General features: G+C 37.3%; 1 protein-coding gene across 2 annotated transcripts in view; it reads left to right on the forward strand.

The window, feature by feature from the left end:
* RADIL (Rap associating with DIL domain) overlaps positions 1-18,766 on the forward strand; it is a 1,364,147-nt gene that overhangs the window by 498,131 nt on the left and 847,250 nt on the right. For both annotated transcript variants that reach the window (XM_044089491.1, XM_044089492.1), the window contains exon 3: positions 10,387-10,694. In XM_044089491.1, the coding sequence (XP_043945426.1) occupies positions 10,387-10,694 (308 nt within the window). The remainder of the gene's footprint in view (positions 1-10,386; positions 10,695-18,766) is intronic.

Below are 18,766 nucleotides of genomic sequence, written 5' to 3' on the forward strand. Positions count from 1 at the left end.
GTTTTTCTTAGATTCACTGATGGTCCTCATGAAGTCAAGTATGTTTACATATGTTATTAAATAATTAATCATATACAGAAATGATCATCATTATTAACAGTATGGAGTCCTCTCTGGGAAATCCTTCTATTGTGAAAAATAAGAAAGCGCTGCTCTTTTGGACAACCTGCTATGATTTTCAAAGGCCAGTGCTGTGATCTTTAATGCTCACAGGTTGAGAGGTATGCCCATTATTGGTGTAATCAGGTACTGATCTTGGGATATTGTATTAGTTATCTGTCCCCTGGTCATGGCAAGAAATTGGAACTTCTCCTGCAGCAAGGAGTTGGTCATCCTGTATGCCTTTTAAAATAAACTTCCTAGCAACATGCCATCAGGCTGGGTTTTTTGTTTGTTTGTTTTTTAGTGTATATGCCAGCTCAGTGTTTCATATCCAGTATTTAGGGTGTGCATCAAGGGTCCACTTCTGGAGAGTAGCAGTTTGTCAGTTCTATAGTCTCTTCCTAGCGATGGTGTGCTGTGGTAAAAATTATCAGTGGCATTGTATGCATCAAAAATGTCAAGCAGATACCCATTTAAGATATCAGATTTTTAACAAATTTAGCCTTAACCAATAGTTTCTGCTTAAGATCAGCACAGCAGATGTAGCATTTGTGGCTACATGGTTTGCATTTATGTGGCTGAAAAGAAATCATTCAGTCTTCTTTTGCTATAATTTGTTGTCTGGGCTCATTGCATTCATTACTTTATTAACTGTTTGTGAAGATCTCTATTTCAGACTACTGCATGCTAGATGGTGGGGTGCAGACATAAAATACTTAATGCCATTCTGTCTGCTGAGGTGTTGTGTGCTTTGCTCAGGAAAATTATGTCTTGCAGGTGTAGTCTTTATATTATTGATAGTCCTTTGTACATGGTCAAACATGTACAAACAGCACATGTTGTTTGAAATGTGCACTAATGAATTCAGGAATATTCTATTCATGAATGGTTTGTGTTTCAACATGGTGCATTGCCATGGTGATGAGGTGATTGCGATGATACATTTTGAACCTTTTGTTTGTCTGTTGCAACTTTTGGATGAGTCCTAAGCATGCTTATGCGAGGTAGCCACACACAACTTTGGGAAAGAGGGTTATTTTTCACATTGCCAATGTGTCCCTCGTGGGTAGTATCTAACACTCTTTCTTTCTTCTGAACATACAGTGACACTGATTTGCTACTACCTAAAGATGCAACTTGCAGTTTTTTTAATAGATTCATAGGTAAGTACTAGGCTAGGTGTCCTTGTGAACCATTTTAAGCCTAGCCAACTTCCCTGAGTGAGAATCAAACACTGTACCTCTTGTTTGTGAGGTAAGCTCCTTAACCAATATGCTCCCTCCACTTAGCTTGGTAGACTTCTTTGAGAGGGTCACCAAGGCAATGGATGAGAATAAAACAGTGCACACTGTGTGTCTTAACCTGGCCAAGACCTTTTTGATACAGTACCTCACTCTAGCATTGTTGATAAATTCTCTGAGCTAGGCGTAACCACTTACACAACTCCCTGAATTGTGGCTGGCTCACAGACCAGACCCAAGAAGTCAAGATCAGTCAGACCACCTCCACCAAGAGACCGGTCACCAGTGGAGTACCCCAGGGCTCCGTGCTGACCTTGCTTCTGTTTGGCATCCACTTCTCAGAAATCAAGGCTAACGTTTAAGGCCTCTGGTTCACCAAGGTGACTGTAAATTGGGAGCTATTATAGATTCTGCCCAATATACAAACATCTTGCAAGTGGGTTTGACACAGACAAATGACTGGTGACAAAGCCATGGCATAAAACTATATGCAAAAAATGCATTATAATGCTGTTTGGGAAACTGGCAACCCAAGTTAATTATTCCAGTTGTAAAACCTCTAAGAGTCAACCCAGTGATAAGAGGTCTGGGAAGACATGTAGACAGTAATCTGGCCTTTGACCAACACTTAACTAAGGTAATAAGAAAATTATTCTATGTTACCCATCTTATTAATGGTATGGCATCCAGGTCCAAGGAAGACATAGTGCCACTCTTCTCAGCTCTCATGTCAGCCATAGGATTGCTAACTGGCTCACTGATAGATTGCAGATATTAAAATAGGGGAAGTTACCTCCACAAAGAGACCAGTCACCAGTGGAGTCCACCAGGGTTCTGTGCTGGAATCTCTCCTTTTGGCATCTACTTTTCTGAAGTAAAAGCCATTACCAAAGGGCTCTGGATGACTAAATTTGCAGATGACTGCAAGCTATGAGCAGTCATTGAATCCCCAAATGACTTGGCCATCCTGTAGGAAGGTTTGTCTCAAATAAATAACTGCTGTCAAAATCATGGTCTGAAATTAAATGCCAAAAATGCGTTATTGTATCCTTTGGGAAGTCATCTACCTCAGGGAAAATACGACTTTGACAATATACCCCTAAGAGTTGACCCAGTTGTTTGGGATGTGGGAATTTATGTAGACAGTGGCCTAACTTTTGACCAACGTGCGTTTATTGTTGTAAGAAAGTCCTTCTGTATTGCACAGCTTATAAAGAAAGGGATTGTGTCTAGATCTAGGGATGTTATTGTTCTCCTTTACTCAGTCCTCATTAGATCAGTCACTAAATTTAATGCTCCCTTTGACATGTATCTGTCCAGACACATGCAACCACTGGAACGCCCACAGACATACCTTACTAAAAAGGTATAAGGCCTAAAACAACATGTCCTACATAGACCGACTCAAAGGCCTGTCACTATGTTCTGTGTCCTACACACTGCTAAGAGGTGACCCATGTCTGGCATACTCTGACCAATTACTGATGGATTTACTACACAGTAGCAAGTCAAATGGCATCAGAAATAATTGGTCTAGGGATCTAAACCTCTTCTGCAGCATCAGTAGTATGGTTTGGAAGGAAAGGTATATTTCACACAGGATACTACTGCTATGGAACAGACTCCCCATCTACATCAAACAAAGTTCATCTCTGCCCATTGTCAAGCACAACTTAGATCTAGAGATGAGAAACAAAAAATTTACCCCAGGACTACCATCTGTACTACTAATGGACAGATGCAGCTCCCAGATGCTTTATCCCGTGCATGGGACCCTTCCAAGTATCTGCAGTATGATTCCAGTTATTCCCATTCGGGCCAATATATAATTATTGATCATGAGATGTGTAAGGCCAGTCTATAACCAAATGGGATGGGTTATTTCAAGCAGAAAAAGGGAAACTGGCTAGGCTTAAAATGACCTGCAAGGGCAGCTAGCCTAGTGCTTAATTATGAACTTGTGAACTTGTTTGTATTGCAAACAATAATTGATTTTGTTAAAATCATTTAATTTCTCTTTTTGGAACTTTTCTCCCAGGGCACCTCTGAAAAGGGGGCCTTGTTCCAGTCAGACTTTCCAGATAAATAAATGTAAAATAAATAAAACAAACAAAAAATATATAGCGATGTATAGATATGTTTTAAATTGTAAAAATGTTATTGTGAATTTGTTTTCAATGTTTTCCATGTTGTCTCTGAAAATGGGCTTTTCTCAACAGAGCTAAGACAGTTAACAGAATGTAAATAGATAGATAGTTACAGAGATAGACAGACAGATAAACAAGTATATGGAAACTGAAGCATGAAGAGCCCAAGGTATATGCCTTATTTTATGAAGCAACTAAGGAAACTAAAAAAGAAGTGTCCAGAAGAACAGCTAAAGGTCTCTAAAATTATGTTCCTGAGGCCAAAATCACAGCATGTAACTTTACCATGACCTCTGCAGTGATGGTCCTAAAGGGGTGAGCAAAGATATCAGTGTCTCCTTAGGCATTGTACTTTTCTCAACTCTGTAACACACCAGCTTGTCCACTTTTGGATGTTAACATATGCCTAGTAGAGAAGTTTTCAATACTGACTGAACTGATATTTTTGTTTGTGGACAAAGAAAAGACTAGAATGGTTCACAGGACATGTCATATCTGCACTCTCCCCTTATGGTGAGCATCAGCTGAAGAACGACAGAGTTCTGTCTCTCTTCTCAGTTCAACGATATGCTGTACCCTTCCTCCAAAGCCGTATCCATGACTCTGAAGTGCACATCTATAGACCGTGCTACTTTTATGCAGACTTCTGAAGTTGGCCGATGTAGTCTGTATTTTACAATACAAAAACTTGGCAAAGAGAATGCCATTAATAATGTAAAGAGCACATTTAAAGTTAGCTTATTAAACTGAAATCATGCTAACAGTAAATCTAAAAAAGATCGACCATTAAGGGAACCAGATTCAAAAGGCCTTCAGAGCTACTTCATTATTATGTGCTAATTAAAATCCCTACTGTTGCTTGTTAGAGAGTTCAAACAGAATGGCTGAACATAGCTAATAGAGGAAGGCTTATTACAGAGAAAAGATGTTTTGCTGACACTGCTGTAAAAAATAAAAAAAAAAATACAAAGGATAGATGTCATGCCATTTTATATAATATTTGTTTTTTTTTCCACATTTTTGTTGATGATACCCTGCCATCCCTTGCAATATATGCATTTGGATTAGTAGAAAAGCAGATATAAATCTGTTAAAATATGATACTTCTCTCACATGATTTGTACAGCCTGCTTATTGAGTGATGAAAAATCTTGCTCAAATAAGTAGTTAAAGAGGTAGGCTATGATGCAGAACAGATGTCATGTCTGCATGACATATGATGGGCCTGGCTTAGGTCAGTTTCTCTTCTTGTTCAGTAATTTTTGTCAAAAGTATGTAGGACTGTTTTTAATCCCATTGTCATTTATGATAAAAATCAAGTTTGCCCCCACATTAGTTATTATGGAGTGCATTTCTGGGATTCGTGAAACATAGGATGAGCAGGAAGGATGGTGAAAATGAAGGCTTGGAAGCACTGGCTATTCATACTGAGCGTTACCAGGAGGGCTTCTCATATGCATATCTGACATACTTTCCAAGTGTTATGTGCCTGCAGGGACATTAAGTGGGTTTGCTTACATGGTTTTGTGCATCACTTACCTCACAGACAACTTTGTTTGGTCCCATCCCCCTGCTATAGGATGATCATGCAACAGGAAAAATGCCCTTCCATGAGCAAATGAAGCAAATTGTCAGCCACTCAAAAACCTGCCCTTTCTGCAACAGCATGCAACAGCCAAGGCAGTAGGATTCGTGTCATGCAGTGACAGCAGTGTTACCAGTGCAAAACTCACTGATAGCCACTGGCAGAAACCATGCACTGATCAAATCGTTAGGGAGTTGAAACAGAGTGTTTTGCCCTCTCCATAGCACCTGAGTGGGGATTGTGCCCACCACCACTACTTATATGTATCACATCTGAAGTAGTACAACCTGAGGAGGGGGATAAAATGAATTACCTCTGAGGTTGCACTTTCTGAGACTTGGCTTTTGAAGTGCACTGCAGTTGGCTACCTTATATTTCTGTGCATGGCTGCCAATGAGTAGCTTGTTGCTGTCGGTGATCTTACCTTGAATATAGATGGGAATCAAACTTGGTCAGTCATGACACAGGCCGATACAATGCTGCTACACTACTGGATTGGCTTCATGTTATATCTTGGAATAAAAGTCCAGGCACCTTAAATGGGGTGTTCCTTCGTTGAAGGTTGTGCGTTAGGCCCGGCAAGCCAGCACATAAAAATCTACTGTCAATCATTAACGGACCGGAGTTCCGCTGTGGCGACCCCTAATCGGGAAAAGCCGAAAGACAGCAAATAATCCAAAGTCCAAGAAAACACAGCTCCATAACTTAGAAACGTCTTAATGTGCAATGTATAAGACTGGCAAGAAATAATGGGAAAAAGCTCAAACTATTTAGAGCTGCAGAATAATTCTTAGTTCTCAAACAAAAGTACCACCTAGGCTCATCCAGCAGATGCCAATGATGCTACATCTGTGATCCCCTTCCTTTGCTAAAGGCTCCATGTATAAACATCTGTTTTCAGTACATGAGAATACTTGGTTCAGTAGCAGTCCTTTAAAAAAACTACTGAACTTTATGCATTTTTTGCTGTATAGCATTCATAAATGGCCAGACAATAGTTTACCTTTTTAAAGTTTTCAAAGTCATTCTCTAAATAAAGTTGTATAAGTAGATTACCAGGCCTTTGCAGAAATTAGAGTTCATTCTTACTTTTTTATTAGAGGAAAAGCAGTTTTATAACTCCCTAACACAGGCTTTTGGGTGATGGAAGGACAGTATCTTTCATGACTAAAATGTCTATATAAGGAGGTAGCAGACACATCTTAAAGACACCTCAAAATGTCTATGTTCTTTCACAGCAGGTCCAGGCAAGGATACTTCACTGTCTTCATTCACAAGAGACATCAGATCCTCAGTTGCAGCTTCCATAACTATATTGGGTGTTTCATGTTGCAAATATGCTGACATTTTTCCACTGTTCTGTGACTCTGTGCCTTAGGTTCACAAACTAATTCAGTCTCTTGTCATTTTTTCTGTAATTAGTTCCACATGCGTTCTCACAAATTAAATATGATCAGTCACCATAGTACAGCACACAGGTCCCAAACAACTCTCAGTTATAAAACAAACCACTTTTACCCTTCTTCAAAGGAAAAATAACTTTAATGAAATCAGATGAGCACTTTCATCCTTGTTGACGCTCAGACTTTTCAAAATTGAATCATGTTCATAAAATCTCACTTAACATGGAGTCACATGATAAAGTAATAGGTAATGCCAGGATAAAGCAGAAGGAATTAAAACAGTTTAAACTGAAAAGCAGCCAAATTAAATACACAGTTTGAACTGAAATGTTACAAGTAAAATCATTATTTGTTGCATGTAGTCATTGTAAAAACTGAACAATTCACTGCAATACATGAAGCAGCCTCCTAGGTTGAGTTATAATTTAAGAATGGATAACAAAGACACTTCCAGGAAATCTGGAAGCATTGAGCCTCATTTGCCATATTAACTCATCCCATTCCAACAAATATTTGCAAGATCCATCCATATCAGTGATGTTGGTTTTGCTAATACTAAAAAGTAAAAACTTCTTAAAGTTCGGACAATTTAAAGAATGTTTGTACAGAGCACTGCTGTTGTTCTTTTACTAATGTCTAAAACGTTTGTAAATTCTAGACCTAAGGGAGATGTCAATTTCCCCATAGTAAAAAGCATCGCAGAAAAGACATAAGAGTGAGGTAAATTACTGCTTTAGAAATGCAGCCACATCACCCAGGGCAAGAAATAGTACTGGAATAATTTTTAAGAAAGGTGTTCATGGTGTCATTGCTGAACCTGTATTGATGGTAGTATCTGCACTTGGACATTCTGTCATACTGCCATTGGTGACAACACATGTATAGTTCCTTTCCATAAAGGTCTTAAGATTGCTACCCCATCTAAAGCAATTCTAGTCATTACCTAGGGTTTGAGTTAAGGGGTCAGTAAAGATCTTATCCCAGCTGGTTTCAAGAATAGTATGAATGCGGCAAACATCAGCTAAATAAGATAAAGATATCTGTGGTGTGGGGAGTTTCATTTTTCATATGCTGAAAAAAACACTTCCTTTTCATGAAAAATCAGCTAAAATTTGTCCACTCTACCAGGAGAAACATCATCATCCATCTCATTGAACAATTGATGTTTTAGTGTTTGTTCATGAACATCTTTTTAAGATTCTCCTGTTTGATATAAAAAGTGTTGTTGGATGGAATGAAACTAGATTATTTCATTATCTGTCCTTTAAAACCTGATTTTGTGGTAACAGGGGTTGCAACTTACAAAAATGCAGATAAATGTTCAAAAATGCCAGTTTATGAAACAGTGAAGACTGGAAGATCCTGCTGTGCTCATCTTTAGAGATTATAACATCCAAAAAAATGAATGCTGTGAAAAACAGAACAAAAGATTAAGATACTTGTCTGTCTGTTCAAGCTATTCAAAAAACTCAGTCAGCTGCAGAGATTAACCTAACCACAACATGAAAATACCATCCTGGTATGTCAAATAAAGTAAAATTTTTTACATGAAAGGACATTTAAAAACAAATTATTCTACCAATGTTGTTGTTGTTTATCTTTCGGGGTCACCACAGCGGAACTCTGGTCCGCTAATAATTGGCAGTAGATTTTCACAAACGCCGAGGTGCCAGCTCGACGTCCAACCTTTAACAAAGGCACGCCCATTTACACATCTTTCAAACGCTTATTCTTCCAATGTATTAGCACAAAATTGGCATATATTGGTGCTACAGCTGCTGTCATTATGATCCCAGCATGTTGACAAAAATATTCTCCCTCAAAAAATATGAAGTTGTTTCTGAGTCAAACCCATAACATTTTCAATGAGTTTAACAGTGGAAGCATCTAGTGCTTCATGGTTAACAACTTTGCCCAAAAAATATCCCATCCCAATATTATGGGGAATGACAGGTTTTTAATGTCAGCAGTAACTACCAGAAACTGATATGTGTATCGATTCTTTAACCAGTAGTGTACAAAGTGCCATGCATTCTTGACCAAATGTGGACACTTGCCCAAGGTGTTCTTTAACTTTCTGTCAATAAAGCAGTTTTCTGATAGAACCACGAGCAGAAACTATTGGGCATGTAGGGGCTCAGGATACTGTAGATGGCAGGCACAACAGGATGAAAAATGTATAAAAATGAAATAGTTCATGGCACTAAACTTACTCACTTGGTTTAGATTTATTGTTACAGCTATTTCTATGTGGCATGGTTACTGTAGACCAGGATCTCTTGTACTTTCGAAAATCAAACAGTCCCTCAAATACCAGAAAAAGAAATCTAAAGCTGCTTCAGTAGATCAATAAAGCTAGGTGAAAAAGCTAATTATTAGTCATCATCTCCCTCAACCCTGTAACAAATTCTCCCAACAGATAAAGCAGGGTGATGTACTATCTTCCTTCATAAGTGACCTGTATAATTTTAGGGATAGTCGTAAGTTCATCTTGGTCTTGATAGCATATTCCTGTATGAGGGGGAGGTGCAGTCTAGGGTAGGAACTGGCAAGAGTAATGGTCACATGACTCAATAGCCTTGAATTTCCCATGATTCCTGATAGCCCATTACTGTTTCCATTTTTATGCATCTGGGCGTCTTTTATAACTGCAAAAAGGACTTTAATTGTGCATGCTGTGGTGTGCATTTTAGCTTGCTGATTTGTCATGTTGTGCTGAACACAGTATACACTGACTTCTTCTGGATCCAGCCATGAGGATTGAGCATTGTCAGGTAATATCCAGAATTAAGGAATTTCCACAAATAAGGAATCTATATAATTTGAGGGTCTCCTAACATGGTGAGTATCTTTTAACTTTAGTGAAAATATATCGTTTTTTTTTTTTATTTTACCTTTCAGATCTTTTGCCGTAAACATATTTGTAAACTTGAAAGGGTTGACATTCTGCAAAATTATGCCAAATTCTTCAGTTTCATTCTTTACTCTTCCCCATCTCATACATGGTTAATTCTACATTTTTGCTTCTTTCTGGACTCTTAAGATGGCCCATGCATCATCTAACCCACAGGAGATGTAGCCCTTTCAGATTGCCAGAATGCTAAAAATAATCTAGTTCTCCCGAAACAACTTCTCAGCAACTGAACGAACAATGCTACCTTCTCCTGAAGGCCCTGATTTGTGAAAAGTTTATGTATGTTTTGTGTGTGTGTCTGTGTGTTTGCGTGTGCGTGTGTGTGTGTGTGTGTGTGTGTGTGTGTGTGTGTGTGTGTGTGTGTGTGTGCGTGTGTGTGTGTATGTGTATATATATATATATATATATATATATATATATATATATATATATATATATATATGGGTCTAGGACACATGCTCGACTAGCATATGTCCGAATCACAAAACATTGAACGCACATACACAAAAGCGCTTAGCATTGAAAAGCGCTTCCATGTATGTGTAGTTCAAAAAAAAAATCTACGTTACCCCCCCACTTTATTATTCTCACTCCAAGATCGCACTACAGTGGGGAAAAGGGAATTTTCCCTTACCCGCGCTGTAATCCGATCTACGAAACAGGCACACATACACGGAAGCACTTGTCGATGTTAAGCGCTTTTGTGCATGTGTGTTCGATGTTTTGTGATTCGGACATATGCTAGTCGAGCATGTGTCTGGATCACACACACACACACACACACACACACACACACACACACACACACACACACACACACACACACAAACACACATACACTCACAACACACACATGCAGCAGGTATTGTTTAAAACTGCACTGTGTGCTTCTTTTCTGGAGTTATAGCTTTTTCTTTACTTTATATTTATGAACACATTGTTTATTTATTTGCTTATTTACTTAATTTAAATTTTTTTCTCATTTGAATTGCAGGTATCAATGCCCAGGCCCGAAAGCTGCAGAGGCATCGTGCAAGAGTTACCATGACATTACCATCTGATCATAACTTAAACCCCGGAGCAACTTCACTCCGACGGAGCCTGAGCGAGACCAGCCTTCATCAGGCAGGCACCCAGAATGAAGAAATAAAGAGGTACTGCTCCACACTACCTGGCCCAATTATAAATGTGAACATGGATGCAAGAGAGCATAAAAAGCAAGAAGAGAAGGAAAACAGCATCCGGCAATCCCTGCATCAGTTTCCACACCTCCTCCTCCTACAGGGATACAGTCAACAAAATGTAACTCATGTTCTTGTTTATTTATTGTAACTTCCGGCACCCTACATTGCTGCTTATTAAGAAATACCTTTTGCTATATTAAGGGTGGGTTATACAGCCTGACTGACATTTATCAGGTGTTTGTTGGCATCTCTGCTCTTGTTGGTGTCATTCTATCAGGCCATGCAGACTTCTTTACATAGCTTAATGTTACTGTATAATTACCAGCTACATATTGATTGTAAAGTTCCAATAGTAGTAGGAGCAACAGTTCTATAAAAAAGAATTTACAATCATACTTAGAAATGTTACCAATACATGTAACTGTAAGAATTGCAGAAGGAGTCAATACTGGGCACATTGTGAGGAGCACTTCTGGCTAACATCAAAGATTGACACAATGCTAATTTCATGAACTTTAATTATACTTTGACTTAAGAATGGTGCCCATTCCCATCATGTTACTAGAAACCCAAAAGACTTGGAGAAATTAAAAAGTACAACATTATAAAAATTTTTAAATAATGTGAAGTAGGACATGGCAGTATATCTTCAGCACAGCACACACATCTGTTTGGATAAGTGCTACTGTATTTGAATGTTAACCTATAGCACCAGTGGGTCTATATTGGATACACGAACGTTTAAAAGTTTGAGTGTCATATGGTCGACACCATATGATCGAACTTTTAAAAGGTCGAACATCCAAAAAAATAAATAAATAAACTACACAAAAAACCTACCTGAATGTTTTAAGCATCTTTAAATATACCAACTCCGAGATGACACTACAGTGCAAAAAAGGGAAATCGTCCCATTCCGTGCTGTATGGAGATCTCCATTAAAATGTTTGAACTTTCAAAAATTCAATCATATGGTGTCGACCATATGACACTCGAACTTTTGAAAGTTAGAGCAACCAGTATAGACCCAGCACCAATATATGCCATCATGCATGGGAGGAGTATTTGTCTGAAAACCTGTTAAAATAAGGTATTTACTGTACATTAGTAATCCATTGCATTCTAGATTGTGTAGATGGTTTCTGTAAGCAATCTTTAGCAGCTCTAAATCATCCATACACATGCACACTACTTAGTCAGAGCGAGAAAAAAAGACAGCCCAGAGCAGAGTGAGACAGTTCCAGGGAACTAACTGCACTGATTGAAGACGCCTGTAGCAAATGTGTTGACTGTAACAAATCTAAAGATTGGTAGTGTTTAAATTCCAGCAGTGGATCCCAGAGAAGATGTTATGTAAGAATGTAGTATTTACCAGGTAAAAAAATAATTAATGGCACAGTTTACTAAGGCAGGTAATCTCCATTAAGCAAGGTCATCTCAAACTAAAATGACATTTACTAATTGTAGAAATAAAATAAGTTGTGAATGAAAAGTCATGTTGAAAGGGCTTTTGAATAATGTGTCAAAATGGTCTTTCCTAGAGCATGTCTTTGTGGAAAAACATTTTTTTCGAGTTACTTAAAAGCCTCTTGTTGAGGTTATGAAAATGAAACATGAATTAGATGAATGTTTTGTATGTCTAATGCTGTCTGATACTTTAATATGAAGTGCTTATACCCTCGGGTGGGATTCTCCTACATTAGAATACCTGACTATGCAAATCATGACTGACCCTGAATATGGCTTCTCTGCAGAACTCTGATTCCATTCTTCGTAGATGTACTTTTGTTAGAGCAGTTCTCCTCAAGCTGTGTTTCCTTAAGTACATCTTTATAACATATTTGCACCATATTACCTTTGTTTAATAAATTGTTTTGCACTATACTTCCTTTGTACTGAGTCCTCTTTTGCACCATACTCCCTTTGTTCTGTGTTCTGTTCTGCACCATACTTTTGTAGTGGCCTGCACCATACTCCCTTTGTTTTATGTACTAATCTGCACCATACTTCCTTTGTTCTGTGTACTGTTTTCCACAATACTCCCTTTGTTCTATATACTGTTTTGCACCTCTACTATTCTATGCCATACTCCCTTTATTCTCTGTACTGCTCTGCATCATACTCCCTTTATTCTCTGTACTGCTATGCATCATACTCCCTTTATTCTCTGTACTGCTCTGTATCATACTCCCTTTATTCTCTGTACTGCTCTGCATCATACTCCCTTTATTCTCTGTACTGCTCTGCATCATACTCCCTTTATTCTCTGTACTGCTCTGCATCATACTCCCTTTATTCTCTGTACTGCTCTGCATCATACTCCCTTTATTCTCTGTACTGCTCTGCATCATACTCCCTTTATTCTCTGTACTGCTCTGCATCATACTCCCTTTATTCTCTGTACTGCTCTGCATCATACTCCCTTTATTCTCTGTACTGCTCTGCATCATACTCCCGTTATCTCTTCTGTTCTGCACCACACACTTTATTCTTTATACTGTTCTGCATCATACTGCCTTTGCTCTATGCACTGCTCTGCACCATATTGCATTTGTTGTATGCAATGTTTTGTACCATACTGCCTTGGTTTTGTTGTCCATTATATTCCTTTCTTTCTATGTACTGTTCTGCACCATATTCCCTTTGTTCTATGCACTGTTCTGCACCATATTCCCTTTGTTTTATGTACTGTTCTGCACCATATTCCCTTTGATCTATGCACTGTTCTGCACCATATTCCCTTTGTTCTATGCACTGTTCTGCACCATATTCCCTTTGTTTTATGTACTGTTCTGCACCATATTCCCTTTGATCTATGCATTGTTCTGCACTATATTCCCTTTGTTCTATGCATTGTTCTGCACCATATTCCCTTTGATCTATGCACTGTTCTGCACCATATTCCCTTTGTTCTATGCACTGTTCTGCACCATATTCCCTTTGTTTTATGTACTGTTCTGCACCATATTCCCTTTGTTCTATGCACTGTTCTGCACCATATTCCCTTTGTTTTATGTACTGTTCTGCACCATATTCCCTTTGTTTTATGTACTGTTCTGCAACATGCTCCCTTTATTCTCTTTCAATTATATTAAGTTTGTGTCATGTACTGTTTTGCACCACATTGCCTTTGTCCTCTGTGCTGTTCTGTACCATATTCCACTTGTTCTGTTCTCTGTCATACTTCCTTTATTCAATGTATAGCAAAAATTATAAGTAAACTAAAGTCAAATTAAATGCATTCTATTAAGCAGTAATAGTCTCATACAGATCCTAAAAGTCCAAAGCTGACTTCTTATTTAATAGTAACCAACAGGTAAATGACTCTCCAACATCACAACATCAGTCTTAGTACCATCCAGAAAGTCATATCTTTCTGATCAAGTGCTTCAAACATGTTTGATATGAAAACACAAATGGCAAACCCATCGATAACATTGTCTCCTTGCAGTGAAGCAAGCATAACACAAATAAAGTCCTCCCAACTTGGGTTATCATCTTGCCATTGAATATGAGTCTTCCCTGTAAACTGGTCAGACTCTCAAATATAAATGAAGCACAAAGACCAGGCAAATACAGCCTTTCTCCCACTCAGAGTAAACATTCTGGAAGTTAGTATACTCCCTGTGCTCAAGCTGTAACAAGGAGTCAGACAGCTGGAAAACAGCCAAAGAAAATAATGTCAAAAGTAGAGATGCAGTTTGGATCACTAGAACAGGCCACCCGCATAGCATGAGATGGGAGAAACAACAAAAGCACTTTGTAGTAATCCATAAAATTGTCAACTTTCAGCTAAAATTTTTGATGAAAAGTCTTGTTTGCAATTATAACTACCTTAATAGCAGTCTGGCAGTTAGTGCAGAAGATTAGGACCCTGGGTGGTTAACTAGCTGTGTCCTACAGCCAAGGTTACATGGTTTGATTCCTAATACCTCCATTCACCTACTGTGTGTTTCTGAAAAGTCATTTGTTTAGACAGTGCTCCCAGGTCAGCTGTGAAAAGGGACACTTGTGTCCAGTATGTTTACTTGGTTAACAAACTTACTGTAAGCCATTTTTTTGTCCCAACATTTCTTTGCCAAAGTTTCAGAATCATATACTTTAAACAAAGTAAGTCTAATAATCCCAATATTTTAGTGAGAAGTAAAAATGAACATTTCATCTAATTTTCTTCTGTTGGGTTTTCTTTTGGTAACTGACTTCTAATCAGCACCCAAAAGTTGTGAATATTACACGTTAACGTTTACATTGGTAACTTAAGCATTGTTTGGGCTACACTGCAGCTAATGATTAAAATATTTTGCAAATGCTTCATATTCACTCACTGAATGCTACTCTCTCCAGAGCCATTTGATTCAATTTCTTATTTTGTATGAGGAATACTTTTTAAGAATTACATTTTTATTTTTTTCATTTAGACACAGATAAAAAAATATAGAATAACTTAATTATGTCTAATATTCAGAAAAGAGAATTCCTGACCTTTAAAATTACTTTATACTCAGGTTGTGTTTTCTTTAATGCCTGTCTTATTTCCACTAAAAGAGCTTCCCTTTATGCTAACTGAATCTCTTTGTGCCCTATATGTGGAAGACATAATGCTGGTACCGTCCATATTTTATTGGTTTTGTCCTTCTGTTCAGTGGTTATGATCATTTGGAGGTAGAAAGGCTACTGATCATTTTCTCATGACAGAAAACATAAGTTTTGGATTTAACCCAATTAGAACTAATGTTGACACTGCACTAGACATTTTACATCACAGTGCAGATAGATTTTTGGAAAGAATTGCAGAAAGGTGGTCTTTGTGGACATTGATATTTCAAATATTAAAGTGATTTGGTTGTATATTTTTTCTCACCTATGCACTACATCACATAGGGCACAAAGTACCAAACGGCATTTCTGAAACATTGTTGAAGGTTTCTGGCCACACTGTTTTGCAAAGAAAAAAATTAAAAATAGCACTTTCTATACCAAGATGACACTGATTTTAAAAAGTAAACCTTAACCTCAGTGTCATCCTGGTAGGGAAAGCGTGAAGTGTGTCCATAGACTTTAATAGGCAAGCTAGTGTGCATGCGCAAAGACAAACCCAGTAAACCTACAGTGACAAGGTGTACCCTAGATTTATTTGGGCTGTGGTTTAATAAAAAGTGTAAAGATGTTTTTATTAAAAATGGCTTGAATAAATGTGAAACAAGGATGACTGAAACGCATCACAGTACTTGATTCACTAAGCACAGCAATGCAGCCATAAACATGAACAAAACACATTAAGGAACACGCCTTAATGTGAGTTTTAATTATATTTTATTTCACAAGGATCTGGTATCCTGATACATTAAGCTTTTACAAGTACGTTGAAAATTATGTACAGTTGTACAGTTTCCTACTGTTATGGTAGTTCCAGGATCATTACAGGTGCTTGAAAACCACTGTCTCAAAGCCAGGGACTGTAGCACCTTGCAGCTGTTGTAGGATGATGCTTGCAATCAAACATAAATATGAGTTTGGGAAAGCAACCATGGGCAGGGAATGGGTGGGGGATTTTAGATTTGGGAGTGAGAGGGGGATTTTAGGGTTAGGAAGTGAGAAGGGAGTTTTATGATTAAGAAGTAGGAGGGGAGTTTTAGGGTAAGGACATAATCAGGGAATTTAGATTTAGGGAGGTGGTTGGAGTTTTAAATTGAGGGACTTTATGGTTAGGAATGGGAAGTGGATGTTTAGGGTAAGAAACCAAGGACTAAGGCTGGAAACTGAGTAGGTTTAGGGTTAGAGTTTAAGTGCAACATAGTTTTAAAGGGTCAGGTGTTTGAATGGCAATGCAAAAACAGGAGATTGGGTTTGTGGGAGTTCAAGCACTTGCTTTTTCAAGTAAGTGGCAGTGGGCAAATGTGATGTCAGCTACTAGCACACAAGCACTTGTAGTAGACCAGTAGTTCCTTATTATCTGGAAACACTATCTGATTATCAATTTATTTTGGTGATATTTGTTTCTTATTGATATTTTACATTTAGTTTCATCTACTTGTTGTTCCAGCATGGAAAATAATATTGATCTTAATGTGTTTATTGGTTATATTTTTTGTTTTTAGGTAACAAAGATTTTTGAGAAAAAAAGAAGTAAAGCAAAAAAGATAATGTGGGAAATGTGGCATTCCAGTCACTTCCATTTATAGCGGATAAGCAGTTTAATATTTGCAAATCATTAGGTATTCCATGAAGAAAAACCCTGGTGGAACAAAAAAGGGGCATTCACAAATTCAGTACCAAAATTAAAATCTGGAATATTAATTTAGACCAAGATTACTCTTCCAGAGAATTTGGTACACTTATTTACAAACTTAATGAGCAGACCATGCTTCGATGGAGACATGATGTTACCTTCACTACTAGAGACATGTTTCTTTATCTAGTTATGTATCAAACAGGTTTCCTGAATATAAAAAAAGCTATATATTTTTTCTAGAGTAAATAAAGCAAAAATGTTTTTTTTCTTGGAAGGCATGCACATGCTGTTAACATTTAATTTAAGTATCTCAGATAGTTTCATAGACAGTCAAGATCTTGGAATTATTTAAGTCTGTATGGTAAATAAATTTTATTACTGAAAAAGTTTATTTTTATATATTTTAAATTTGTTAACCAGGACAGAGCACTGATCCCAGTGGACCTATTTCGGTCTTAGCCTGGGGATAAACACAATCAATATATAACACTATATAAAAAGTAAAAGGAAAAATGCAACATATTTATATGAGTTTTATAAAAAGTGAAAAAAGTAAAGTTGTATAAATACCAAAAGGAAGAAATAAGGAACATAGATACAGTACATACAAAAGGAAGACAGACATGAGGACAATGAAAACTAAACTGAAATCCATAATATCCGTAATAGAAGACAATGCTTTTATCCATCACAAATTATTCTGGATAAAATAAATTGAAATCCATAATATCCATAACAGAAGACAGTGCTTTTATCCATCACAAATTATTCTGGATAAAATAAACTGAAATCAATAATATCCATAACAGAAGACAATGCTTTTATCCATCACAAATTATTCTGGATAAAATAAACTGAAATCCATAATATCCATAATATAAGACAATGCTTTTATCCATCACATATTATTCTGGATAAAATAAACTGAAATCCATAATATCCATAACAGAAGACAATGCTTTTATACATCACAAATTATTCTGGAATTAAGTATGCCTGACACCAGAAGCTTAGTTTCAGCCTAATGTATACTGTTGTTAATGTAAGAGAGACAATCTTCCCATACTGTCCTTAAATTGACTGCAAACAAATGGGTTTTACATTTTTTTCCTGTAAGTCATTTCCTGGTAGTAGCAAAAACAAGCTGTCAGTTCACAGTTACTCAGGTTAAATAAAAATGTTGAAAGTGTAGCAGAGTTAAATTATTTTGCAATTTCAAATTGCTGCAGAAAGACTGGGATTTCTGTCCTTTGTCTTCCTCAGTGTTAACAACAGACTGGGTCACTAAGGCTAGCTGTGACATCTTATATGTATAATAAAAATCAGCTAAAAGTAATATCAATTATTTTTGTACATTTATATTGTTCTTATTTTGTTTCTATGCAAAAAGCTTGGGTAATGCCATTTTAAGTTCAGAAGTAGACCCCCTTGCTTCATGAATGTTTAAACATTTTTGTGCATTGGAGGACTTCCAGAATCAAACATCCTGCAGGACTTTCTGAGTTGACTAAATAGTAGAAAGTTTATGCTTGAGTTGGCCATGCTAAAGTTGTAGTATACTAATATTTGAGTAAACAGTTTTGACCTCTTCACCACATTGCTATTGTGTTTGTTTACATTTGTCAGTTTTAGAAACAATTTTTACTTGTGTTCTTTTTCTCAGCATGCCTGCTGTCGCTCGTCCAGTCAGGATAAAACTGACAAACAGTTGTGGGTTCGGTTCAAACAGCTTTATTACACACAAACACATCAGGACTGAGGCTTAGTAACTTAAATAAACTTATAAACAGACTGACTACTACACTCATATATGTTAACACTTTGGCTGTTCTCTAAAAATGGCACTGCTGCCTGCACTTGTTCACTGTTTTTATGCACGTGCCTATACTTGGAAACACTTGTTAAAGGTACAACACATGCTCTGTTCTACATTCTCCTTCTTTGAGAAATAGATTATA

Source organism: Protopterus annectens, chromosome 12.part0 (genome assembly GCF_019279795.1).
Source record: "Protopterus annectens isolate FY-2018-M chromosome 12.part0, PAN1.0, whole genome shotgun sequence".
Lineage (NCBI taxonomy): Eukaryota > Metazoa > Chordata > Ceratodontiformes > Protopteridae > Protopterus > Protopterus annectens.